This window comes from Eucyclogobius newberryi, unplaced genomic scaffold, assembly GCF_026437365.1.
Source record: "Eucyclogobius newberryi isolate DKJ021-1_F unplaced genomic scaffold, fEucNew1.0.hap1 SCAF_9, whole genome shotgun sequence".
NCBI lineage: Eukaryota > Metazoa > Chordata > Actinopteri > Gobiiformes > Gobiidae > Eucyclogobius > Eucyclogobius newberryi.
The window spans coordinates 36,881,540-36,909,529 of NW_027316532.1; the positions used below are offsets into that span (position 1 = coordinate 36,881,540).

The 27,990-nt window shown below is 38.7% G+C and overlaps 1 protein-coding gene across 2 annotated transcripts; it reads right to left on the minus strand.

Annotated features, from left to right (window-relative positions):
- Positions 1 to 27,974, minus strand: LOC140353558 (oxysterol-binding protein-related protein 1-like). 2 transcript variants are annotated; one of them, XM_072438159.1, is made up of 28 exons: positions 27,744 to 27,974; positions 26,780 to 26,909; positions 26,417 to 26,502; positions 26,266 to 26,340; positions 26,078 to 26,189; positions 25,903 to 25,988; positions 24,647 to 24,791; positions 23,674 to 23,741; positions 22,915 to 22,959; positions 22,759 to 22,832; positions 22,343 to 22,406; positions 21,747 to 21,848; positions 21,511 to 21,636; positions 20,786 to 20,867; positions 20,378 to 20,484; positions 11,624 to 11,786; positions 10,507 to 10,678; positions 8,779 to 8,854; positions 8,457 to 8,591; positions 8,151 to 8,248; positions 5,713 to 5,895; positions 5,535 to 5,642; positions 5,253 to 5,342; positions 4,100 to 4,223; positions 3,287 to 3,382; positions 2,496 to 2,619; positions 2,318 to 2,408; positions 1 to 554 (listed from the first exon to the last, which is right to left on the minus strand). In XM_072438159.1, the coding sequence occupies exons 2-28, from the start codon at positions 26,901 to 26,903 to the stop codon at positions 452 to 454; spliced, it is 2,859 nt and encodes a 952-aa protein (XP_072294260.1). In that variant the 5' UTR covers positions 26,904 to 26,909; positions 27,744 to 27,974; the 3' UTR covers positions 1 to 451. The 2 variants fall into 2 exon arrangements, with proteins under 2 accessions (XP_072294260.1, XP_072294259.1); XM_072438158.1 differs by lacking the exons at positions 1 to 554; positions 2,318 to 2,408; positions 2,496 to 2,619; positions 3,287 to 3,382 and having other exon boundaries at positions 4,070 to 4,223; positions 26,078 to 26,199.
- Positions 27,975 to 27,990: the final 16 nt, after the last annotated feature.

Here is a 27,990-nt window from a genome sequence, read left to right on the forward strand (position 1 = left end):
TAAAAAGTCTGAATGCCTTTTATTTTTGTAGTGGATAAATACATTCTGTAACAATGCCATACAAATTCTCTCAGTAGATGAGTAAACGATTTCCTTTGATTGTATGAAAATATCATTGCTTTCCATCTACCATTTGACATTCAACTTTTTTTGAGTGAGGTGAGGTCTGTAATGTAAATGGTATGTACATAGAGTCAAGATTCAACACATAATTATTAACAAATAAAACTATTTTAAACCATATTACAGGTGTAACACACTCCATGATGAAACAAAATACGTTGACATTGCAACAAACAAAAACTTAAATTTTCAAATCATTAAAATTATTATTAACAATGTAAATTAAGGCCACACAACTTTCTCCTTTGTATATGTATTGCTTGTAGTAGCTTTTCTTTTGCATTTTAAAAACAGTCTTTTCTGTCATGACAAAGTACTTGGACAAGACTTAGTAAATATCAGGCAGCTGGGCGTATTTACGGTCCCAGTATCCACCGGTGAAGATCCAGTCCTGAGATTTGGTGTGTGGATTTTGGCCCTGTTGAAACCACCTGGAAGACAGGCAAGCTCAGTATTAGTATTCAAGCTGCTAGTAAACAGAGACACCAGGCGCAAAGACAAAACTAAAAGCAAGAAAAGAAGATTAGCTAAGCAACACATTGAGCTCTGCTCATTTGCAGAACATTTTAGTCTATTCATGGACTAAAGGTATTTTTCTAGTGGTTGGATACAGTCAAACTGAGAGGAAAATGATTGGCATCTTGGATAATTCCATTTAGAGCCAGTGGGGGGAGCTGTCACGCTGGTAAACCAATCACAGAATCTCCAAAGGGAGATTCTTTTTTCACAACATTCATTTTGTGGCCAATCAAATGGATCAGAGTGAAGAGTTTTGGACAGAGACAGACAGAGAGGCAGTGGGGTCACATGACACACATCACACAACTCAGACACATCAAGCAAACAGCAGGCAATGCTAACCTTGGGCCGAGGGCAGGACTCCTGAATATCAAAGATGATATGGTGCAGGTGGAAGAAAGACAGGTTTAGTACAGAGCAATTCAAAGCAACAAAATTAACACAGTTTAAACAGAATCAATGTTTATTTTTCAGATGTTGCAAGTACAAATGATTGCTTTTAATCTAGTGACCTTTATCATTGATTATTTAAATTGATTGCAGACTCAGAAAGGACAATATTCTTTTTTCCAAAGCATGAATTTGCTGACATTCTTCCCAAAATGAGGAAGAAAGTATCTGCTCTTCCATAAAGCACTACTTCCATAAGACACTTTTGATCCTTCAGCAAACGGCTTCACATAACATGTGATTTAAGTAATCATCTCTAACCTAATCATCATCAGTTGGCCCTTGTCAAGCTCTCTCAAATCCTCAAACTATGCAACTTTACCTCTTTCCAACACATCATCCTCGAGGACATATCTCACCCGCTCATATGGCTTAAAAGGTTCACCATGTAACTTTTCTGGAGGAGGGTTCCACTGGGATTTAGTTGTGTTGCCTAGAATGTTCCATAGTATGACGTTAAACTAGTAAATGGGTTTGTCAAAAGTATCAAAGTTCAGATACTAACTGATACTAAAACTAATATCAAAATTAGATACTCATTCTAATAAGTATCAATATTAAAAATCATTGTAACAGGAGGAATTGTCACATTTTCTGAAGTGTTTTAGCTTTTTAAGACCACAATGTTTAAAAAAGACTATTTATACTATTTTTTTGTAGTTTTGCAGTCTATTGTGTACCTTGAATTAAACAAATGATTTTTTAAATCATAGGCGTGGTATCAAAATAGGTATCGAGAATCGAGTTTACAGCTTAATATCGAAATTGAGTTTGAAATGTTGGAATTGTGGCATCACAGTGTTTTCCTGCATACAAACATACATCAATGATACGTTTTTACAAGAGTGTAACTTGTATAACTTTCCACATTAAGTTTATTAAAAGACCACATGACATGAAAATTAACGGTTCGGTTATTTCAGAGACGAGACAGAACAGAACCTGTGCTCGGAGACGAGAACATGTTTAATAAGTGTGTGTTTTGTCCGTACGTACACTTTTAGTCAAGATTCCACATGAAGCTGTGATCTTTGCCTCGTGGTGTTACCCGTTTATGTTCATGGAGATGGATAAGTTTATGCAAATGTTTACCATGTCGGGCATCAAGCAAAATGACACTGTGCACCTTTTTCACCCTGGTAGTGGCCGTGCTATAACGCCAGATTGTTGCATACATAAGTTCTATACTTTTGAAGCACGAGCGACTCACTGATACTTCACGTACCTGCTTTTCAACTCTTCGTCTGACTTGGCGCGACTTTTACGAGCAGCTCTTTGTTTTTCTTCAAGCCTTTTCTTCTCTTCACTTGCGAGATCTAGGAGGAAGAAAAAAGCAACCGCTAACTTTGATCTTTTGACACTTGGGGCTAATTTGGTTTAAGCCTGGATGAAAGGGGTGTTACCGATGTCTCCGTTCTCCATGGCTCTTATGTCTGGGCGCAGTCTGCAGTCGGTCTGTGGAATCACCCCCTCCATGTCCTTGCGAAGCTCATTCAGTTGCATTGCAAACGAAGTGAAGCTGTACATCTGCAAGTCACGCTCGATTTAGTCAAATAGATTTCGGTGTCAAAAAATGCTTCGTAACATTCACATACAGAGCGTTGAAATGTCAAAGATTCAAATTGTGGACGAAGTTTGGAGATTTCGAGCATAAATATCAAACTTAAAGGAAGTCGCTATCAGATCTCACAAACTCCCGCTTACTGCCATCTGTTCCTTGTAGATAATGGATGGAATGTAAATAGGGTCAAGCATTTTCAAGGTCAAGCATTTTCTAAATAAAATTACAATGTAAATGTAAGATGATAATTTTTAATAGTGATGACATATTCTGTCCGTGCGATCAAATTAGTCAAACGGAACCCAATTATAGTCTTACAGGCTTTTGGGAGATATATTTTTCAAAACTAAAATGAGCATGGTAAGAGTGCCAGAAAGTTGGTTAATTGCCTGGTTGTCAAATAAAGCAGCAGTGGGACAAAAACTAACAAGTTGTTTTGACATTTCGACAATTTTTCCATTTCTTTTCTGTTGGATTAGGTTACACTAGAGAAGTCAATTGCAGCAAAGTATCTGTACTGCTACTTTTAGATTGCCATATTGCACAGAGCAATGATAGTGATTTCTTGGCTCATCCCAGTGGTTGTTTGTACACCATTTGGTCCTTTCAAAGTCCCTAATCCAACACACTTACCTGTGTAGAGTTGGGTGGACGAGGGGGGATCCTCCACAGCAGCTGACTCCCAGGGATCATCTGAACAGTGTCTGCAGCGGGACACGGCACCTCCTCCTCTCCCCCCTTAAAGACAGACAAAAAAAACACTGAGTCACTCCGAGGAACTCAATTTTTCCCAACAAGCACCAACTCAGAAAACATTTTGCTTTGAAGTGGCCATTTAAAACTGAATGAGCTGACATCAAGGGGTAAAGCGGTACTTAACCCCCGCAAAACATCTAGTCAGTGATGTAAACTGAGTTTATCCAAGACTAAAAGGTCTAACACAAGATCAACAGAAATGAACAAAAGCTAGGTTAAGGTTGTCCCTGAGGGGAATTGTTGTTGCCGCTGGGGGAACCTGTGGACAGCAGTACAGCACACACAGTCAGGAATATCAAGGATGAACTAACAGTGTGTGGCATGTCAGGGGTGTTTTGCCTTTTAATGTTCTCAATATGGTCCTGGGCCCATTATTGCCCAGGTGGCGTTGTTGGTTTTCTGATTTGGATTTTAACAGTAACTGCTAAAGTTAAAACACCCCTGACATGCCACATTTAATTAGAAAACCAAGGGTAAAACATGCAAACTTTGCACAGAAAGAGATGGTCATATGAGACTAAACCAGGACTAAAGAGACTAAACAGAAAATAATCAATGCAATACAAAAAGTTAACCAGAACAAATCCAATGAGTCCCTCAAGGGATAAACCATTAACAAAACAAGCCCGGGAATGATCCAAATCAGCAATATTTCAAAAGCCAAGGTCGGTGTCCTCAGTAGAATCCTACCGATTTAGCCTTCTTCTCTTCAGGTGATTTCTTGTCGTTTTTCTTGTGCGCCTCCAATGCGGCGGGTTCGATGACGTACATGCATTCGGTCCATTTCCCGTAGAGAGAGCAGAGCTTCTTCTTGCTGTAGCCACACAAAGAGAAGCCTCAGGCCCAAACACTGGATAATCAGCTCTCGAAAACACTCGTACATTGTCTTCACGCCACGCGCTTTCAGACAAATTAAACTATCAACATTTCAAGGAGTTTTGGCACACATCAGAGAGAGAACCATGACAGCGCTTTATCACTCCGTGTGTTATCTGAACATTTTGAGTCATTCAATCTCAATTTATACAAAAAGTTGTCATGTTTTTGTCAAATGTAATGATAACGGATGGAAAGCATAATTACACAACCTTGCCTCAAAGAATATTTGAAATGTATAAATATTTATCAAGTTTTCATTTACATTCAACTCAGAGGCTGAACTTTGTTGGAGTTGTATCTAGTTTGCAAGACGTTGACACTTTCTCTAAATTATGTCTCACTCAACCATCTGCCTCGCTCAATTTTTTCATTAACTTTTTGGCTTTGGTCACATTTGAGCTGCAGCTCCCACAGTTGTAACGTTAAGCAGCGTGTCACCCAAGCACGGCCTGACCTCCACGTCTATGCATTATTAACTGGGAACCGTTAAGTCACATTCTGCATGATTTGCTATTTTGAGTTTATATTAATCAACAATAGAAATCAAGTATACTCTTTCTCTACTTCTAGGGATAAGGGATCAAGGAAATAATTGTTGAAAGACTCTGCAAATTTCAGACTATTCTAACAACGTAGTTTGTAATATGCAAGGGACTATGTGTTTTCCAAAAGTACTGATTTACAAATTAAACAAATCAAACAAATTAATTAATTGGACCAGAGAGCATGTGGTCTAATTACTGTAGCTGCTAGCAACATGGCTCTAGCGACAGCTAGCGCTTACGATGGAGCGTGTTCTGTGCAATTTGAGGAAGAAACAATAACGGAATAAGCTTGAAAGCAATACTAATTAGCTTTTATTGCTACATCACAGAACCTTGAGCCTGAGAGTCACTTGAATGTTTCAGAGTGCACGAATTTGAGACAGCAATGAATAATTCAACCTGTGAGACAGTAGGCCTACCTTTTATCCAAAATATAACCTTCCACTTTGTGTAGTTCTTTGCCAAAAAGACCACAGGGTTTGAAATTCAGGATACACCTTTCCCCAGTTCTGAAAAAGAAAAGTTGAAGAAAAGTGACTACAGAGCTCACGCTCTCAATTTATTCAGAACAGGACAAATCTCCTAAACACATCATCTTTTTTTTTGTGGCTGATAAGTGACAAGATAAGATCCAAAGAGCATTTACAACATCTCCATCCATCGATCACTGGATAGAGATAAGTTCTTCTAGCTCATCTTACTTGTGATTGGTAATCTCCACATTTCCATATTGCTCTATCCACAGCTGACCCACAATGATGTTATGGACACAACATGTTGGATTTGCCCATGTGTAGGACTCATTATGCCTATGAAAAAACAAAAAAACAGTCAACAACAATAATATTTGAGTCATTTTCTTTAATAGCAGTGACCTACTTGGGTAGCTCAAGTGTGATGATGCCTTTAGGTTCGGCTTCAACACTCTTGCCCCAGAACTTGAGTTTGGGATAGATGGAGCCGTGGAACACAAAGTCCTCTTGCAGCCCCTCCGCGTGGAACACACTGACGGGAGGGTGATGGCTGACCTGCTCTGATATCAGACGGAAACCCAGGTCCTCCCTGAAATGGGGAGTAAAGCCACCAGAATGTTATATTGCACTTGTGGAAAATTGTTTTGTTAAGCATATTTTATATTTTTGTCAGTGGAATCACAAGCCAGTGTACTTCTTGAGCCAGCTCCAAGCCCAGGTACATCAGGATTGGTCTGGTCATTTTTTGTATTAAAATCATTATGGCCCTACAGTCATTTTACAGCTTTGATTACAGATGTAAAGAAAATCACTGATATTGTTGTATATTAATGTCAATTGTCACGACATTAATATACAACACATTTTAGAGCAAGCATTAGTTTTTGTTTTTTTACTGCAAATACACTGACTTTTTCATGTACAGTTACAGATGTGAGAAGGAGAGCTGGCAAATTGTGCTGAATGTTTCCACGGTTTCAGCTCGGCGCAAAGACATAAGCTCCGTGTTCTGCGGTTCATCCTAATAATGCCTGTGTCGTCTGGTTGCTGACTCCACAGAGCTGTTATTTCTCCTGCTACAGATCTCAGAAGCGCCCACACACACAAAATGTCTCTGTTTTGGTCCATCCACACTACATCACAAATAAAACTGGCAGCTACTCCGGAAAATATCTCATATCTAGCTTGTCGTTATGGGGGCTTTGTGAAAAAAAGGGCAAAAAAATGGTCCAACAAGGATGATAGACCAACAGGAAATACGTACTGCATGCTACTTATATCCGAACGCTGTGTCTTCTAAAATAAACACATTTTCAGGATGTGGATTCTGGAATACAATCCAATATATACAATTTTAGAGAAACAAACTGTAACCAAACCTGTCTAATTATTTCTCTTGCTGGAACTGAAGTAATAATCGAGGAAAACAAAACATTCGGTTTGTTTTATAATGTAAAAAATACTATATTAATAATTTTATGTGTAGTCAGTGTGTAGTAGAACGTGTAGTCAGTGGTGTGCTGAGAAGTAAGAGTTGTGTTATAAAGCTGGAATAAGCTAAAGTGCTTAACAAACTAAAATGACCTTGAGTGGAGCTTGTGTATGTGGAGGTGGCAGAGCTATGGTCAAACAGTCAGACTAACTCTGAGCTGAGCTGCGGTCACCTGACCCCAGAGGCACTACAGGAGCTCCACTCAAATTACTACACGTCCCGGGAGTTAACGCGACCAGCCTCATTACAAGCTCACACAAACACACCGCTGTGAGATGAGGCCGCCTTCAGTTCAAAACAACATTTAAGCAGTGTCCGCTAAACAATGGGCCTAGGGTAACTTTTTATTATCTGTCTGTCAAATAGTTCCCCCACAGAGTTACAAAAAAAAAAGGATTCCGGTTACGATGCAATGGAATCTGCTCCAGGGTGTGACAGCTGCATTATCAGGGCTTCAAAACGACCATTATTTGTCATTTTAAAGCGTTTCATCAGTAACAGTTCTATCCATGATTTCATAATACCTTCTATTAGAATTGTACTATTCATAGTGTCACAAGATGGCTGCTGCAATTGCCACGGCAACGACAGTATCCATGATCTCTGTATTTCAATTACCCTCAACACCTGCCGTGCATGTTCAACCAGAAAGTACAATTTTAAACGTCACCAAAAACATTTTCAGTAAAGTCTAAAATCGAATTAGGTTAAGAACATTTTAGTAATATAAAGTAGCTGAGCAAACTTGCTATTTGCACTTTAAGTGAAATATGTATTTGGAGGCTCTTGGATGAAACACCAGCAAGTCACAAACTTCATTTAATTAGGACACTTTATTATTTCTACTGTGAACTAAGTCAAACAACAGCTAAGTAAATGAGTCAGAGGTTTTTATATTGTTTTGTCGATATGCATAAAAGTTAACTTTATAGCCATAGATAGTTCAGTCTTAAATACACTTGCAACCCTTAAAGATAAAACAAAACAGGATCAATACTGTGAACCTGCTTGAGGACAATAAGATGGTATAAAATAAGCCAGACATAAAATGGAAAGGTAAAAAAGGTTTGACTAGAAGTGTTTTGAGCAGCCAAAAATATGTACTGTTCCTTCAGAATAATATTAGTAGTACAAGTAAAACATATTTAGAAGACAACAGGATATTCAGTAGAACATAGAGCGTCCCAAGTATGGTCACTATAGCAACGTCGGAACAATTCTGTCAAATGAGGCGATGACAACTTACCAGGAAGTACAATTATAAACGGTTACACCACTGGATAAAATACTGATCATGACTGTGCAAGACAAAACTGTTGCACACGAGTCTGTGCCACTGCGTCTCCACATACCTGACCAGTTCATAGGTTTCTCCCAACAAAGGGTTGAATGGTTTTCCTGTGCGCTCCCACTGAGAGGCCACTGCTGAGACGGCGAAAGCAGCCACGCACTATAAACGGCGACAAACACATTATCAATACTTTTAATCGCAAGGTAATCAATCAAGAACAAGTTTGCTTCCTGTAGTTAATGATTTGTAAATGTTTAGCCCAGACTAGAGCTCGATTCCAGGCACTTTGCTAGTCAGAACCTGGTTTAGCCCTGGTGATCATGCACAATATTACAAAATAAAAGCTGTCAAAAGCACATTTTCTCACCTTCATGCGCTCTATGGAGTTTTGTGTGGCATTGGCCTGTTGTATAAGGTAGGTGTGCTCCATGTACTCAGTGAGCCGCTGCAGAAAACTTAGCGGTTCATTGAAAATCACAGGCATTGTAATCTTTGAGAGCTCCTGTAAACGCAGAGAAAGGGAATTAGGGAAAACGGCGAAACTAAATACTGCTGTGTGCTTCCTGACCCTCACTAATATAGCTTTCTATAACCTCTTTTCAATTTCCTGTCACGGCTGGTATGGGACCTTGGTGTTTTTCAGATTATAAAAGGCAAAACAAACAACAGGCAAAAGGATTGTTCTTTACCATTCCAATGCAGTTCCTCAGGATACTCCAGATACTGAAATCATTTCTGGAAAACATCGGGGCAGGAAGACTCATCCTAAAAATATATAAAGAATGCATCAATGGCTGTTTATACTACTGCTATAGCTATAGAAAGTGAGCTTAGTGGAAGACCAATGATGCAACAAGAGAGAAAGGTTGTGTAAAATGTGGTTTCCAAATCACCTATTACTAAATTGTTATTTATTGGGCTTGTTTATAATGTATTTTGGTTCAACACATTCACACAATGGCTCTGGTCAAACAGTATTCTTCTGCTCTTTACGACACATACCCACAAACTCCAGTAAAATGGATAAGACATTAGTATAAACGCTTGCAACACTGGGACATCTTTTCCAGGCTAAATTGTCAACAAAAGAGTAAATGGATTGGCGGCAGAACAAAGCTGTGGAAAATATCAGCAACCGTATCAGAAGTGGGGGATGGCCTCCCAAAATCCCATCTCCAGCTACGTTATAGTTTCACTCTTGCAGACAGAGAGGTCAAAGATCGCATGAGTGGTAAAATGTCTAGGATGGAGCAGATTGGAAAAGACGAGCTCAGAGGTAATGCAATACAGCCATTTTGAAGGTATCCAGCTATTACATGGAAAGGTCATAAAGGTTTTTACCATTAAGACTCGAAGTACTGTACTGCATGTAAAGAGTACTATTACACATCGGAATAATATTACTCTAGTTCAAGTATATGGTGTACAGATTTCTCATATTTCGAAAATACATTAAAGTCTGAAAAATAAATGATTATGTAAATGCATTTTTTTAGTGGAATTTCAACTATTTGCCCTGAGTGTTGTAGAATTTACCATTTGGTGCATAGTCTTAAAAATGACACCTATGCACTTCTCATTGTATCACTGAGCTCTTAGCTACTGTTTAAACCTTCTTGTATGGAAGCATAGTCAGGCTGGAATAGCCAATTCTAACGCAATGTGTTGAATATTCAAGTCTTCAGGTCCCGGACTGACAACACTTATTTTTCCTAACAGTTTTGGCATCATAAACACAGAGTCAAGACTAAACATGGGGAATCAACATTTCAATTTTATGCAGTTAAAATCTGGAACAGTTTCCTGAAGATATGAGTCAGGCCTCTGCTCTGACAATGATAAAATCTAGGCTCCAAACAGTTCTAATTAAATGTGTTCTGTGAAGCACTTTGAATTACTTTGTGAACAAATTGTTTCTCTACAAATAAACTTGCCTGTGGTAGAGTACACATGAAAGGCAATGCTGTTGTATCCAATAGGTTTCTCTTTTTTTTAGGCCAGTCCTAACAACAATAAATGCAGATTGTAATATCATGCCTGATTGGAGTAATTTAAAGTAACAGTTTGAACAGCTGACTAACACTGTCCGCAGCAATTAACCAACGCTGGGTCATACTGCAGTGGCGAGCGGTTATTATATCACACTGCGACCTAATCAATATTTAAAAGCGCCCACACAGAGCTTGGCCCTTTCATACAAGTCTTTCTCTTTCCTTCACCAAGCAGGGCATGCTAAATTATTCACATTGTGAAATAAAATAATCTGGAAAAACAAGCCATTTGTGTTCAAATACAAGAATACAGAACATATGCAGTGAGAATAGAGCATAACAGGTCTTTTTGAGCAATGTGTGTTAATGAACATGAGGCACATAAAAGACATATAAAAGACTTGGGGGGCACAGAGATGTTCTGACCTGTGCTCCGAGATTCCATTGGGTTGATTCTGGTCCTCGTCGCCATGGTGATCCAACATGGTGGTCGGGCTACTGCTATGGAACATCACAGAGTCTTCGTCGTCGTCTTCTTCCTCTGACGAATGACTGGCAACGGTCTCAAATCCACTCAGGGAACGCTCTGACTCGGAATCTAACACAAAATACACAAGGGTGAAAGAGTGTGAGGAGATAGAAGTATCTTTAGAGAATCCCTAATGGAAAAAGTGAAAAAAAAGTAGTTTAGGTGAAATTTGAGACATCAAAACCTCCTGACGAATGGGTAATTTGAATCATCATGTATCAGAAGATTGGATAAAATCAAATCAGCAAATGTTTTGTCTCATTATAAACACAATGTTGACTATTTATGATGGAGACGTGTAAATCTAGTGGTCGAGACAATGCACTGTAGGTTGAGTGGGCAGTAAGAAGGTCTGGGGTGGAAAAGATGCTCACTGTAGGTGCAGTAATCCTGATCAAGATTCTGGCTCAAGAGCTGAAGATGGCTGAAGGACAGGGTCAAATGCACAAGGATGATAAACTTTACAAATACAAATGCCATGCTCAAAAACAACACTAACAACAACAGAACGCCTGACGTAATTATGGAATACTGAAATCAAATGTCTTCCGCAAAATGCTTTCAAGAAAAAGACAAATGTAATATTAAGCATGGATTGTGTAACCAGCACACAATCAAAATATCTTTTTTAATTTTGCTGCTGCCAAACTTTCCTTCTTTATAGGAAGAAACTTACACAAAGACCAACTGTAATATCAACATCAAAGCATAAGAAATAGCTTTGTTAAACTATCGGCCGTAAACGTTGGATGAACTAAAGTCACACTGAACGACAAACTTTTCTGCCAATCAATCATCGTTAGTGCAGTCCAGTTCAAGTGCCACACAACATGCACTTTTGTCATTTATGTCGTCGTCGGTGTCCCATGCAACTGTGCCCAACATACCAGTCAGATTTACCCCCTGCCGAGACACTCCCAGGCTCCTATGGGCGAATGACCAAAATCACGTGACCAAAATCTCCATTATCTCCTCATTTTCCCCCCAAATTCCCCCCTCGGTTTGTCAACTCACCAGACACAGCGTCGTGAAACTCATCGTCACTCAGGGGACTGCGCGGTGACGATCCATTGACCAACGACTGCTCGAGTTCGAGGTGCTCCGTGGCCAGAGTCTGCAGCGCCTCGGACAGGATCTTATTCTTCTCCAGCTCCTGCTCCAATTTCAGACTGCGCACCTGCGCTCACGTCAACGCACAAGAACAAAACACAAACGCAACGACAAGGTAAACGGTAGTCAGTGAGTGATCATTTCGTTTTTCACCATTTGACAAAGTGCATACACGCAAAATCAACTTCAGCCGTTTTTAATCCCTCAAAAGAACAAAAAATAAGTTTGTATTGTATTGTATTACATGACGGTATAAAACATGCATAACTCTAATCCTGTTCAATTACCCATAGGCAGAAGAGCGTTGTCTACACTGTCTACTACCTGGATAAAATAAATTCCCTCATACTTAACTAAGCTATTAATATTTATGATTATGGTAAACAACAAATGCGTTTTATTTCCCAGCACTTTTGCGTATATCGATGGGCACTTAAGGCGTGAACCATTCATACTCCCACATTCAGCAGGGTTGAGCATTTTGCCCAAGGACACAAAAACAACTTTTGCACTTGTGGGAGTGGGTAACATTCACTTTAATGAGGGACGGTCTCTTTGGGTTGTTAGCGCAGCAGCTCCGTCTAATCCAGAGTCAAAAGAAAAGAGGCACTGGTCAGAAGATGGTCACAACGCCAACGTTCATCTTCAAACATTTGCTGTGCCTCTATTTATAACTTAAAGCTACTAAATGAGCAACGGCCACGGCACTGTACCAAGGTTGTACAGTTCACTTGAAGAATATGTTTCCCTTACATAAAAATGCATATCAAGAAACGCACTGGTGGTTCATTTTCCCGCTCCACAAAATATCAGCACAGGCTTAATTCTATAACTAGTACTTTAGTTCATGTAATGCTAGTTGTAGTTATAGTGATAGAAGGAACTGCAAGAGTAATATCATTTGTATCATTATTGTAAATGGCACAATGCTGCACTACGGAACAATACAACCATAAAACATAATGTCATATAAATGTGTGTACAGTTTGATAACATTTTCATCAATCATTTATGACTTCTTTGGACTCACCAGGCATCAAAACTTGCACTTTTCAATACAAACATTTCAGTACATTACATTTCAGACACCAAATTACAATTATTTCCAATCCTCGCATTGAAAGCTGTTGAAATAGCATAGATGGTTGTACAGTAATCATAATAATAGTATATATAGAGGTATCTGAATGCTTGGAGGTTACAGTAGTTAAAAAAAGAAAAAAAACATCAGTGGCTATTTATATTTGCAGCAGTAGTATAATGTCTGCGGTTTTTGAGTAAATTAGTCACAATATGATTCTGCTTGCGTGCAAAGTCAGGGGATGGGAGAGAGATGGATCGGAGCATGTTTTTGTGTAATGGAGGACAGCTGCCTTGATGTTGTCTTCTCAAATGGCCAGGCAGCAACATGATTCTCACGCAGGCGGAGGATCAAATAACCAAATGGCCTCAGATATAAACCATTAGCCAAACCTGTCCTTTTAGGCAGCTCATTAGTGTTAATATGATGTTTTTGACCTGTGCTTTTTGAACTTTTCACACAGATTTGAATGGTAATATCTAACAACAGACTGTGGAAAGTGAACTTGAACTGAGCATTTTTTTAAGGGATAAATACTGAAAAAAGATTATGCTTTTGCTATTACAGCTTTAATGTTTAAATGGGTAATTCATGCTTATTGTAAAATGTGTCCAGGAGCATTAAGACAGAGGACTGAAGCCACAAGCATTTCAGAACATGTTGTTGGTTGGTCACTGCAAATAGTGACCAACCCTTCGATTTAGACTTTGATTCAATGCGTTTAATCTCGCAGCAATGGGATTTGATAAAGCAAACGGTGAGTACGGCAAGTAATACTGCTGATACCATCCCAGAATCCTATCATCAACACTGCACTATTGTTGCAGTGGGCCACAACTTCTTCAGCTTTATTTTGACGTTGGTGGCTATTTTTAAAGTACCAGTATTACTTTTACCCCATTTCTGAGCTGTCTTTTGCTCCCACCCACTCGTTCGCTCTCAAGACGCGTAGCAAACAACCTCACCATTTCTCACAGCTCTTAAAATGAGACGCCACTGCTGATGTAGCGAGGCTGCTAAAACGTGTCCAGTGCATTTTGGTTTTACAGCCTGTGTGAAGTCAATGATCAGAGTGACAGATGATCAGATTGACAGCAATGACTCATACATGGAAGGGAAGTCCAATTTCAGTGTGACAATTATCATGGGAGGAAACATTGTCACAATTACACTGAAAAATGGTGAAATGTTTGAGCCCAGCCACTGAGTGACAGACCAATCACAGCACAGCATAGTGGGAGTCAAAAGGACAAACCTATACGTACTTTGGCCTATTTTAGTAGATTTGTGGCCTATTTTGTCTTTTGAAAACGTGCACATAGAAGCGCTTTGTGTATTTGAGGATGAGGAAGAAGTCTGTGCTTTTCTTTGACTGGATAAAACAACAGTTTGATTTCTCGGCTTGTTCCTGTTCTTGTCATCCTGATCATTGGTTACAGCTTTTCCCAAGTGCTTTCACCGAGAGCCTGTCCAGATTGATATTCCAGAGTAATAATACACATATCAATCTTGCCAGGTTAATTCAAACTTGCAGATTCTTAAATTGTCTGTGTCTTGTAACAGGTCATTTGCAATTTGGTTTGTTTTTTAGATTTCAGAAAACCTAAATCTATTAGTTATTATGTAGTAAAACTTATGTCATGAGTTTTTTATATATATAATACCTTGTGCCACCGTCTGTTTTCATGTCATGTTTTCTGGTTTTTGTTTAGGATGGAAAAAAAACAACAAATCTATATTACATTTCTGCTGTTTTAAAGTCCCCAAATTCCTACAATATATATATCTAGTATATTCACGATTTGATAATGATCATTTGTAAAAATCAATACTAAATCATTTCATATGTGTGTTATACTATGATGAAGTGTCTTCATGTGGCTCTGACTGTGTGATCCTGGTACTATCAGCTCCCACAGTGTCTCTGAGGGTCACGCAGCAGGAAGTTCCTCTTTAAAGTTCAATGTGTTGCATGGGGTTGTCATTACACTATAATTTATACCACCTCACCTTCGTGTCTTGTGTTTCCTCACCAGTAAAGGAAAACCAATGTCTAGTGATGACAAGTAACAAGGCAAGTCTGCAGACAAATCTGTACGCAGCATAACACACATTAAAAAAAGAAAATGAACGACAAATATGTACAGAACACGTGAAAAAAATTGCAAAAAATGATGGTAATAATGCACATATACATGCACACAATGATAAAGAAAATGTCATATACCGTATATTTCTGAAAACCTGTGATCTCTTTCTTAAATTGACACATGGTTTGAACCCTTTGCTTGTTCTGTTTTTGAAAACATAAAAATCAAAACGTTAAAAAGAAGCGTGCTGGAAATAGTTCCCACCTTTGTTGATTCATGAAGGTGAACACTTCCTGACAGACATATTGAAGAACCTAAGTGAGGATTCATCTGTGTTTGATTCGGGGCATCAAAAGCAGCTTCCTGCCACATATCAGTTTAAAGAATCAGTGGGGAGATGGCAAAGACTAATTCTCTCTCAGATTTGTCGCTCGAATAAAACTCAGAGCAGAATTTTTTTGCTTAAAAAGGACTTTGATTGCGATGAACTACATTTTTTGCATCTACAAAATGGGAGCATAGATTACAATCAGGGCTGAAATTAGATGCGTCCACTTTGATGAAATAGCGTGTAGTTGTGGGATATAGCGTTAAGACCAGCTGTAGCAATTACCTAATCAGACATTTACATAACTTTGTGCAGTGAACTGCACTTGCCTGCAGTAACAATAACATGCTTGTAAAACTGATTACTTCAGTGAGACAAGAGTACAACATATGTGGCAGCGCAGCCTAAATGCCGGAACATGTCGGCATCGGTGAAACTGAGATAAACCCAAAAAAAGATTTTTTTTTTCAAATGTGTGATTTTCGTTTTTTTGCAGAATGTGCTAGTTGAAGTTATGAATAAGCCACATATTTACTGTACAAGCTTTTTCTTAATAGCTATTTTAATGTTGCAGCAAGAGTCTAATATTGTTGAAAAGTCCCAGCAATGTTTTTGAGAAACTTTTGAGAATCGTATAGCAATGGTTACAAGTGAGACGCACAACCACACAACCACAGTGTGAACTTGGGAAATGTGATTCAATCCACCAACCGTTCGCTTATAAAACAGCCACACTAACGTTTGAGTAAATGTTAGGCTATACTGTACCTTAGGGGCAAACGCTTTGGTGTTGTGGGTTTCCTCCGGGCACATGGTTTTCCCCATCAACCCAAAACACACAAAAGAGGTAAAAATCCTCCAGCAAAGACCTGGAGATGGGCCCCTGTAGTGCAGCGACCACTGCTCCTGAGGAGATGCCCCAGCGGCATTGAAGGATGGGTCAAATGCAGGACACATTCCTCTACGGGGACAATAAAGTACCATAACCATAACCATAACCAATCTATGGAGACAAGCAAGTGACACCACCAGGCCGAGATACAGGTCAGATCTGTGGAGAGGCTAACCCGCTCATAATAACAATGCATTCTTTTCCCAAGGTATTTTTAGCAAATAATGAGTAGAATGAGTAGAATGAGTAGTAGTAGTAGTAGAATGAGTAGTAGTAGTAGTAGTAGTAGTAGTAGTAGAATGAGTAGTAGTAGTAGTAGTATAATGAGTAGTAGTAGTAGTAGTAGTAGTAGTACTAGTAGTAGTAGTAGTAGAATGAGTAGTAGTAGTAGTAGTAGTAGAATGAGTAGTAGTAGTAGTAGTATTAGTAGAATGAGTAGTAGTAGCAGTAGTAGTAGTAGTAGTAGTAGTAGAATGAGTAGTAGTAGTAGTAGTAGTAGTAGTAGTAGTAGTAGTAGTAGTAGAATGAGTAGTAGTAGTAGTAGTAGTAGAATGAGTAGTAGTAGTAGTAGTAGTAGAATGAGTAGTAGTAGTAGTAGTAGTAGTAGAATGAGTAGTAGTAGTAGAATGAGTAGTAGTAGTAGAATGAGTAGTAGTAGTAGTAGTAGTAGTAGTAGTAGTAGTAGTAGTAGTAGAATGAGTAGAAGTAGTAGTAGTAGTAGAATGAGTAGTAGTAGTAGTAGTAGTAGAATGAGTAGTAGTAGTAGTAGTAGTAGAATGAGTAGTAGAATGAGTAGTAGTAGTAGTAGTAGTAGTAGTAGTAGTAGTAGTAGTAGTAGTAGTAGTAGTAGTAGTAGTAGTAGTAGAAGTAGTAGTAGTAGTAGAATGAGTAGTAGTAGTAGTAGTAGTAGAATGAGTAGTAGTAGTACTAGTAGAATGAGTAGTAGTAGTAGAATGAGTAGTAGTAGTAGTAGTAGTAGTAGTAGTAGTAGTAGTAGTAGTAGTAGTAGGAGTAGTAGAATGAGTAGAAGTAGTAGTAGTAGTAGTAGAATGAGTAGTAGCAGCAGCAGCAGCAGCAGCAGCAGCAGCAGCAGCAGTAGTAGTAGTAGTAGTAGTAGTAGTAGTAGTAGTAGTAGACATTTCAACCTCCATGCATGATTTTTTGGCCAGAAACTTTATTTGACAGAACGGTTGTAGTGTGAAATTCAGGCCAGGAAGCGAGCCCACAATGCCACGGTGGTAGCAACACTTTTTCCCACTAAGTATTTTCAATCCGACTTGATCTGATCTGAAATAGTTTCCATCAGATTGAAAATGACTTATGGGTGGAAGTCGAAATGCCTTGATTTCTAAAACATTGTCCAGATAACTTTTGGAACCTTTTCTGCACTGAACCGCTCCTGGATGAATGTTGTGTGAGCATCAACTTGTGGAACTGTGAAAACATTCCTTGGTGAAGCAGACTCTCCAAACAGAAAGTTCCATATTGTGCTAGATTTTTCCACACATTGCTTAAACTTTTGCTCGGTACATCCTTAGCACCAAAAAACTCCTTTTATAACTTGTATTTTGACTATTCTTTTGGTATAGACCGCTCTAGCCTTTGGACAAAATGACATGCTTGAATCTGATTACAATAAATTCCCCTTTATAGCCTTGCTGTATGCAATGCCTTTGATCCTCTTCTATGCCAAAAGATACTTTTAGAGATACAACAGTAGCCTGCTGAAGATTTATGTATCAAAATGAGATGAATTTGCTGCGCAGCTGTTAAGAAATCTCACTTTCCTGATCCTGTTTGCTTCAGGCTCAAAGCGTAACAGATTTATTTGTTGAATTTGGGCTTTAGGTTGAGCATCCATTCATTCAGGTTTTCACCAAGCGCTTAACTGAGCCCAGAGCTGCCTTAAGCCAGCAACAAATACCGGAAACTAATCTTGTGTAAAACCCTCTAAATGAATAATATGTAAATGTACAGTCAATTATTGTTAGGAGCCACTTAAACAAACTTGGATAATATTATGCTATTGTTGCACCTGGTGTGAGAGCTGCAAACACTTCCATCTAGTTTGCTGCTGAAAAGATGTAATCCTTCTATTACAATCAAAGCCATTGAAAGTAGCACAAAGAAAGCCCATCGCACAGCCGTTAATCACAGCGCTGGACTGGGCTTCATTCAGACAAAACAGTGTTCTTATGAAAGATGTTTTGTTTTTACTGCTCCAGAAAATCACAAAAAGTAAGACCCGTCTGATTACAGTATGTAGGGCATATTATTTGTGGGGTCAGTTTTTGCTCCTGAGAAATTATAAATCCGGTAGCTGTCAAAATTATAGAACAATTTTGTGTCTGAAGTGTCCACCTGCTGTTTAAAGACATGTGTCAGGTACAGTCATTTGATGAGACGCTATAGAAAATGGATGTGAGTGGATGCTTGTCTGTCTGTGTCACTTAGTTTTATCCTTGTGACATGCCCTGTGACAACTGTCTAATGTATGCTTAATCTAAGGTCTCGCTAGTGTCTGGGACAGGCTTGAGCCACAGGTTTTATGGGCTTTCTGTGAGGCAACCAATTTACATAGAATACACACAACATTTTTGTGATTTTTGTTTTGTTTTTTGACGTGAAGGCCTGGTTGGAGGACAAATTGATACGAGAAATGGTGATGAAGCTCAGCATACAGCACATGTTGGCCAGTTAGGAACAGAAATAACAACCTACAGTTTCTAGGAGCAACTACGCTGGGGAAGTATGGCAGCTTGAGCACTTTCCTCTGCTTCTGAATACTTATTTTATCAAAAAATAATTAATATTTAATCTAACTTGCAATCTGTTCATTGTTTTTCCTTCTTCTTCTCCCACTTCCCCGCCGGGAGTGGGACAGGCACATCGATGACCCGTGGACCCAGATAATCCTCGAGTCTCTGGAGAAGTGGTCTCTACTCCATATGGACGGCTCTTCATCTACCTGAAGAACTGTTTTTTCACTGTCGCCCCTCGACGCAACTACCGTTGTGATTTTGGGCGTCACAAAAATAAATTGAATTGACATGTGCTGCAGCCAAAACCACTAGACTAATCTCTATTCACAGAGATCATGAATTAGCGAAATACACTTCCTCCTATGTGCCTATGTTGTGCATATTTCTACATGAAAATGAGGCTGTTTTTTTTATCAAATGTAAAACACATCTGTAGAACAAGACTGTAGTGAAATGTCCCAAAATACACCTGGTTCGTCCGTGTTTGTGTTTTCTTTGTGTGCCCTAAACCCAGCCCAGCCTTTCCTGGCCAGTGTGACACTCAACAATTATCATTATTATCATTACTCATTAGAATTGTATCCGGCGGCTGTAAAATTGCACAAATCTAATAATAAAAAAGGACGGATATGTTCGAGAGTGGTACCAAAAGTTAGAACTCAGTGTGCTGTAATTTTGAGTGAAGACCCCTTGAAAAATATTAAAAGACGGCTCAGTAGCGCCACCTGAAAAATCGATTAACATGGGACCAATGGGAGTTGCGATAAAAATATAACATAATCTACGCCCTAAATCGTGCAGGAAGTCGGCCATATTGGATCAAACACGGTGCTGACTAAAGTGCACCTTGTTGTACTTTTGGCATCTCCTCCAACAGTTTGCATTGAAAATACTTAACATTTGGCCACATAAGTACTTTTTTTCGAAATTTCAAGGTCGGTGAAACATTTGTTTTTTGGTGTCCAAAAAATGTACATCGCACAATGACTCGCTAGCGACACCTCAATTTCCAAATACATTAAGGCAATGACGGACCTTTTTCATCCTAGACTAATGAAACTTGGTATAAACTTACCTCATGTCATGACAAGTTAAAATGATAAATGTTGAATGACGTAGTAAAAAGTTGGTACTGTTTGTAAGGGGGGGGGTTCTTCACGGTGGCTCGTAACCCGGGGCGAGGGCCTTTATTGCTGTGCAATTTGGTCTTAGACTGAGAAATATAATATTTCAGCATTTTAATAAATAACTAATATTGATGTTTTAGTATTTTTGAAAATCAGTCCTACCAAAATCTAAACTGTAAAGATCAAGGGCTTTTGAAAAAGCATCCAGGCTTAAAACTGCTCTGACTATGTGCATCTCTTCCAGGTCTTCATAGGTTTTCATTATTCCTCTGAAGTGCAATACAAACTTTCTTGGTCCCAAACAGTAACTTTAAATAGGTTAAGTAATGCTGCATATTTAGAGATTCTGAGGACATGATTGGTCCTTGAGACACTCACCCCCTCCTGCCTGGAGATGAGGCTGAGACACACACAGAGGTTGGAGCTGGTTTTGCCGGACAACTCGCAGATTTCTTGCATCTTCTGAAGAAACGTTGATGGAATTTCTGCAAAACAAGGACAATGCACAGTAATGACACAGCAGCAGCACTAAAGATGAAATAAATGTGAACACACAGCTAAAACTGACGAAAACCGCAATCAGGGCAACAGCAAACCTCAGATGAAGGAAATAGATGGATCGAGAGTTCGGAAAAGCTTTGGAAAACACTTTTGTTCGTTTGTATTCACTTTATGACTATAAAGCAGACGGCTTTAATCGTGAGCTGTACGTTTCTCTACATTAGAAGCTCTGGGTCTGGGAAGTGTGGCATTTAAACAACACAAACAGCAATTAAAGAGATTTACTTTCAAGCTGCTCATCATGTTTCAGCATGGACATGAACGATATCAATTCACTTTCCAGTTTCTTATGACTGGTTTCTGCCACCTGCAAAAAAAAGAGCAACATGAAAGAAAACAGGCGACTTCCTTGTCCTCTTGGTGTAACTATGAACACAAATGCTACATCGGATGCTAATCAGGTACTCAGGGTGGTTGAGCCAGGGTCTCACAAAGACAAAGAGGATTCTAATAGCCCATTAAGATTCTGAATAGGCTACCTCGGTAGATACAAGGGGGGAGTTTCTGTTGAAACAAACAACTCTTTCTACTTCAGGAAGGCTCCGCCCAATGGGTGGGTCTTACCACAGAACAGTATTAATATCGGAGTTCTCGATCTAAATTCTTTTATTGACAATGACTCTTGGATGAGAGTCGAAACGTCTAATTTTTCACACTGAGTCCAGATGACTACACCTGAAGCTTTTTCTACTATGAACACAAACACACACAATTTAAAACGGTGCCAAGTAACTATTTCAGGGGTAAACGCTCTGTACTTTGAACCAAATAATTTACAGATTTCAAAATAGTAGGTTTATATATAATTTCTTGGTATAATAAATAAATAAAATAAAAAACTTCTTAAAATATTAAATATAATAACAAAACAAATACTGTAAGAATAGTAAGTAATATTTTCACAGCATTTGTATATGGACAGTAGACAGTATATAGACATGTTTGCCCACCTGTAGTGACTCGGACAGCTCCCCCAGTGACATCACTTCCTCCTCGTCCTCGGACTCGCTGCCCTGTTCCTGAGAGCAGTAGTGTGTGCTATAGGCCGAGTGCTCCTCCAATGCGTCCAGCCATGCCTGACAGGAGCACAAAAGAAAGAAAAATAAAGACTTCTAACTTTGCCAATAGCTACATAAATACAGAAGTGTGTTTTGGGTCTTGTAATCAAAGGAAAACTGGCGCTCACTTTTCTTGTTGCCTCTGGATCATTCTGCGCTGACACTTTGAAGTGATGCACACAATCATCAAAACACTTGAGAGTGAAAAAACAGTCGTCTTTGTCTCGGACCTGCAAAGGAAAACACGCGAAACACACTAGACACAGTACAAATGACGACACATAGTCGACACGCAGTGAAAACAGTTAAACAAGTGTACTTATGAAGCCATTTTGATTATTCTTTTGACTTAGGGTTACTTCTATGGCTGGTTTTCTTTTTTTGCTTGTTTATTCCTTAAGCTTCCACTCTATCAAATTGTATAACATCAAAGGTGCCTTTATAAATTACCCATAGATCTATAGAGGTAAATCAGGTAACAGGTAAATCAAAAAGGTGTAGGAATGTGAGAGCAATTACTTTTCTGTGTGCGTCAGCCTTGCAGCTCAAAGGCTCAAAAAATGCTGGTTTATCCTTCAACTACATCAACTACAATGTTGTCTAACACTGGTACTGAAAATAACGAATCATATTCTCAAGGATTGAGAAATGGATCAAATATGTTTTCATCAAACTTTTCAGACAATTGCGACAAATCAATTTTTACAAATAAAGGAGAACTTACCATGCAGCTGGAGCTGGTAAGAGACTTACAACCTTGCCTGTTGACATTGGCTACTGCATCTGACCTTGTAGTGGAAAGAAAGAGGGAAAGAAAGAGGGAAAGAGAGAGGGAAAGAAAGAGGGAAAGAAAGAGGGAAAGAGAGAGGCAGGTAGAGAGGGGAAGACATGGTTAGATGGATTCACACAGAGACAGAGAGAGTCCGAGAGAAAGAGACAGAAAGAGAGATGAATATTTTTTTTCTCTAAGATGCTAGAAACTCATTTGTCTCAAAAGCTGATCAAATTTCAATTGCGATTATATTGTAAGAGACTTCCATTTCTAACACCAGCACCTTCCTTTTTGATGAAAAGCAGGTAGTCAGACCTTTTCAGATGTCAGGTACAGCGATCAAAGACAATATGACAGGAGCCACATACTGTTTGGAATACCAAGACAAGACCCCATCTTGCAGAACGACCCAGTACGAGCGCCAGCCAAAGAATCTCGAGCTCTGTGAAAGACGAACGCAGGAACTGATTCTATTACAGCCAACTGTCAAGCAAAATGTATATCAAATTAAGTCCGGTTACTACCTTCCATAGAGGTCCCTCAAATTTCTTCACATGACGAACTGTCCCCTGCAAATTTGAGACTATTATAGATAACTCTACATTATATTCACATCCAAATACATAAATAAATAGACACGTTAATGATAAGTTAAGCAGACAATACGTGGTGTTAATATATTATAAACCAATAATTCAAATTAGCACACAATGACTGCATTTCACAGTATTTTATCAGGGTTATATGGAATTCATTATTAGATGGATTTGATATTCAATTTAAAGTAGCTTTCAAAACAAAGGTTGTAGAATTATCACAAATTTTTGACCGCCTTTTTCGTGTTTAAATTGTCAGCAAATAAAGGCTGTACCATGTCTTATTCAATGCTGACAAGTCATAATTTTGTTGGTTAGCTCATCTCCTGATGTCTTCAAATATTGAATGTAGATTTGAGAAAGTGTCTGTGCATTCGGGCTTATTCAAGAGTCCTTCTAAATCAGTGACATTGTTACTTAGAGCAAAAGAACCACTCGTGTATTTAGCTCTATAATTATCATGGTATTTATTATTAGGAGCATCTAGAGCAGAGTCATCACAGATACAGTTTTTTAAGGTTTGACGGTTGATTTGTGTTGGTAAATTAGGCAGCGGGCGCTTGTGAAGTAGCAAGGGCTTAAACATTGCAAAATAAATGCAATGTTCTCTTAAGGAATATAAGGAAAAGCAAGAAGAGAGGTGAAGAGAAAGTCCAAACACAAAAGCAGATAGTTTAAAGAACTCACTCGATTGGTGTTGTTTTCAAGGACTTGCTTCATCACACCATCATTGGCAAGGTCAAGAGCTGTCTGGCCTGTAACAAGTAAGCGTGCGGAACAAAAACTCACTAAGTCACTGGAGAGAAGGAACCCTAACCCTTTATTTGAGATAAAACAATATTATTGATCAGGAAGAATTTAGTATGTATAAACTTTCTTCACTTCAGCAGGTGGGGTAGGATTAGAATATGCATCAATAATGTATTTTAAAAGATATGCAACATTTGAGCTTATTGTTTATAGCAAAAATACTGCAAAAATCACGCACTCACTAAAAATGCCCAGATAACATGTTTGCAATTTTGTGAGTCATTTCACAGTTATTTCATATTTGTCTGAGAATTAAACTTCAACAAATAAAACAAATTTAGACATGTTTTAACTTTGTTGGTAAAAGCCCTCTTAGGGACAGAAATGTCAAATTAGCCTTTGTCACAAATGTTATAGTGTGACACGTTTAATTTACATACTCGTCCCTAACAAATAAATAAATACATGTTGAATTGGCCTATTGTCTAACTATCAGTATTGAAATAATAGAGAAATCAATGTATACAATAGTTTTTTTTTCTTCATGGCATCACACCAATATCTGCAATAGAAATTAAACTGGATGCCCTTCCCAAAGCATATCCTTAGGACCCATACAAAGAAGGCACCTGCATCTGCGAACTGGCTTACTTTCCCGTTTTCACTGAAGTTAAACATTGAATTGCTAACTATTAAAAAAGCTGCACTGACGCACTCCATTATAGATTATACAATAGATTATCTAGATTTTTACAGTGACACATTACAACCCGATATGATCTTTTCAGCTACATGCTCAGTTTCTTTATGTTTCCTTTTCTTTTTTTTGCATACAACGAACAATACTGCAACACCATAGTACAAGAGCAGGTAATTTAGGGTGATAGCTATAACAGTGAACGTGCCATACCCTGCTTGTTGTTAATGCTGGGACTGGCTCCGCTCTTGAGCAGCTTTAGGGCACACTGCCTCTGCCCACGATAGGCTGCAGAGTGCAACGGCGTGTTACCCAGCAGATCTGTACAGTTGATATCTGGAGGCTTCTTCCTGCTGAGCTGAGGCCAAATGCATGTAGCAGAAGCAGATGGAGTGGTGTAGCGGGTTATTATTCAGGAGAACACCCAAGCAGAACAGTTTGATTTGTGTATTTCGCAAGAGCAATTAGCACAGTGCATTTCTGATGTGTTGCTGTTGACGCTTCTGGCACATTTTGAATTTATAAAGTCAGGTATTGAATGTTTTAATTAGACCTTTTGATGACTTTTTTAGTGTTTCTTTTTCAGCAGTATTTTTTAAACTTATGCATTGCACCTTTGTTCTGTCAACTAACTTCATTTCAAAGTCTCAAAGGATGTTCGTTAATATTGGGTATATTAGGTTTGGCGCAGGAGGTGCAGAGCAGGAATCTTCCCTTCGGAGTCTAGACTATGAATATGGTGCTGATGTACAAATGTGGTGCTGGGGTGAAGGAGGGCTGCGTGAGCCAAACTGGTGAATGGTGAGGTGGAGGGTTGAGTTTAGAACAAGTAGGCTGAGCTCGGCCTATCAGGCAGAGCATAGGTGAGGCAGCAGGGGGAGTCTTCCTGTCATTTTTCACTTCATCCATGAACCTCCTCTGTCCTCTGTAGATATCTAAAATCTGCTAAATCTACAATGTCGGTACAACTTAATTTTCCTCTAAAACTACTAACAAGAGCTATCTCTCTGATGTACTTAATTCTAATCATACGGTTCAGTATCAATATCTGGTCCTTAACCTTTAGTAAAAAAAAAAATCTTAATGAAGAAAATTGCCCAAACAACACAAATAAATCTAAATGAGTTAAGACAGTATATAACAAATCACTATTCCCTGTTATACATGTATGTTATGATCCTTGAGATGTGTTGAAATGCACTGACGGAAGAATGGTCAATATTATTGTTTTATATATCAAATTATATATATATATATATATATATTGTTACATTTTCTCACATAGGAAGCAACAGCCATCACCATACAACCAATTAATGCAAATTACAGATAATTTTCAACACAACATTTTTAGGGTTTGGAAGATTTCTTAGTGCTGCCATCTATACACCATAAAAAATGTCTGGCTTTACAAAGTCCATAGATACAATATACTGTCAAAGTTAACAGATGTAGCACTGCCAACTCACCAATCGATTTAGTGTGGACAAGTCTCCTTCTCGTGCTGCTTCTAAAAGGCCATCCTCCAGCTTTCTCTCCTCTGTCCGCTCAGCCGCTACACTCAATGACAACGTGATTATAAAATAATCATAAATGCATGTGCTTGAGATGTAAAAGATGTGTCAGATTCGCTGGCACTCTCACCTTCTAACATGCATCTGATCTCTGCGTTTTGAGTGACATCTTTGGGAATCTGTGCGGTCCCATTGATGACAGTGGCACATGCATCGTAGTGCAGCAGCAGCATCACAACCTCCTGAGACATGCTCGTTTGATCAAATGAATCCATGTACATGCATATTTTAAACTCAAAACCATTTACATGTTTTTACCTTTCGACCTGTAAAGGCAGCTTTGTGTAGTGGTGTGTCTCCGATGTTATTTGGTAAATTAACATCGGCCCCTGACTAATAGAACACAAACATACAAATATAATTACTCGTTTTTTGATAAAATGAAATCAACTTCTTACCACAAACATACCCTAAGTAATTCCTCCACAACATCTTTGTGTCCAAAGTAACAGGCCAAATGAAGAGGTGTCCATCCGAAGTTATATTTGCGCTTTCCTACGAACAAATAAATGTTTTATTTATATTAACAAGCAAGTAATGGTCACTAAATCATTTTATAAAACTGTATACTCCAGATACTGTAAATGGCTGCTGATGTCTGTGCAATCCATATAAAGCAGATCATGTATAAATGGACATATTTTTCAGTTTTTACAATTATCCTTATAAAGATTCCCCTTGTCTTGATTCATTTTGTGTTATTTGAAACTCTAAATAGCCATAAAGAAAATAAAGACAAATTAACAACAAGAAATCCTTGACTTTTCCACACCTTTGCAGTTGATGTTAATCTGTATTTCTTGCCTAGATTTTGACAACAGGAGTTTCTTGATGCCAGGAAGGTCTCCATTCCTAGCACAATGCAGAAACTGTTCCTCTGGCTCCAAATCCTCCATGCACACCTGTTACATAAAGACAGTAGAATACATGTCTTTGTACAATGGTTAAAGTTGGCTCAAGAAGAAAATGACTTATTATAGAATTGTTACAAAACTATTGCAGAGGTCGCCGGTCGCCTGACAAGCCTGACAGGAAGAGAACATGAAGTTTCTTAATTCTTAGTTCACATGACTTTCTATATTTGCGAACGTCAAGTTGGAATGCATTCACCGATACAACAAACACCAACTTAAGTCATTGTTAAACCAAAGGATTTTTCCCCCCAACAATTGATGACATGAGTCAAGTTTTCAAAGCTCAACACTTTGAAAAATGTACACACAGAAAAGACTAAGAAAAGACAAACATTGCTGGAAGATAATGCTGCTCCCGTCGTTCTTAAGGTGCAAAAAACAAAAGACTAGTCCAGCTATCAAACAGGTTTACCATGCACGAAAGCATGTGACTCAAACTCCAACAGTTGATAACAGTCTTAGCATTCTTCGCACAGAAATTAGAGTAGCACATACAAAACAAAAAAGTAATTAAACATAATAATCCACTTGTCAATTGGATTTTATATTCATATTTCAAACTATATCAGTGAATTATGTAGGAGATGGAGGAGAATTTTGAAACAAATTCCAGAGTTGTTATGATGAGTAATTAAATCATGTCTCAATTTGCTTTTGTGTCACTGTGCATCTCATTAAGGCTCATGAATTTGAATACAGGACTCTATAATGTTCTACACACAGTACAGCAATGCTTTCAGTCAAAACAAGCCATTGCAGCCATAAGATCAAGATGGTTTAGCAGCTATGACTGAGGAAACATATATTATGGGATCTACTTACTGCTCGAATTAGACTTGAATCGTGAATCCCAGCAGTGTGACCAGGCTGTGCTCTTGCCTTCTATACAGCAGCATGTAATGTTTTAAGCCCCTCTGAGCCCTGAGGTGGTGGTGCGTTGCCCCTACAATAGCTGCATCTGCCTCCTTAGCCTCGGCGCATTATCCACTTTAACTCACTCCCAAACTGTCACACACCAAGTTGCACATCACATTTCCGCAGTCCAGTCTTCATCTGTCATGCGGAGCTT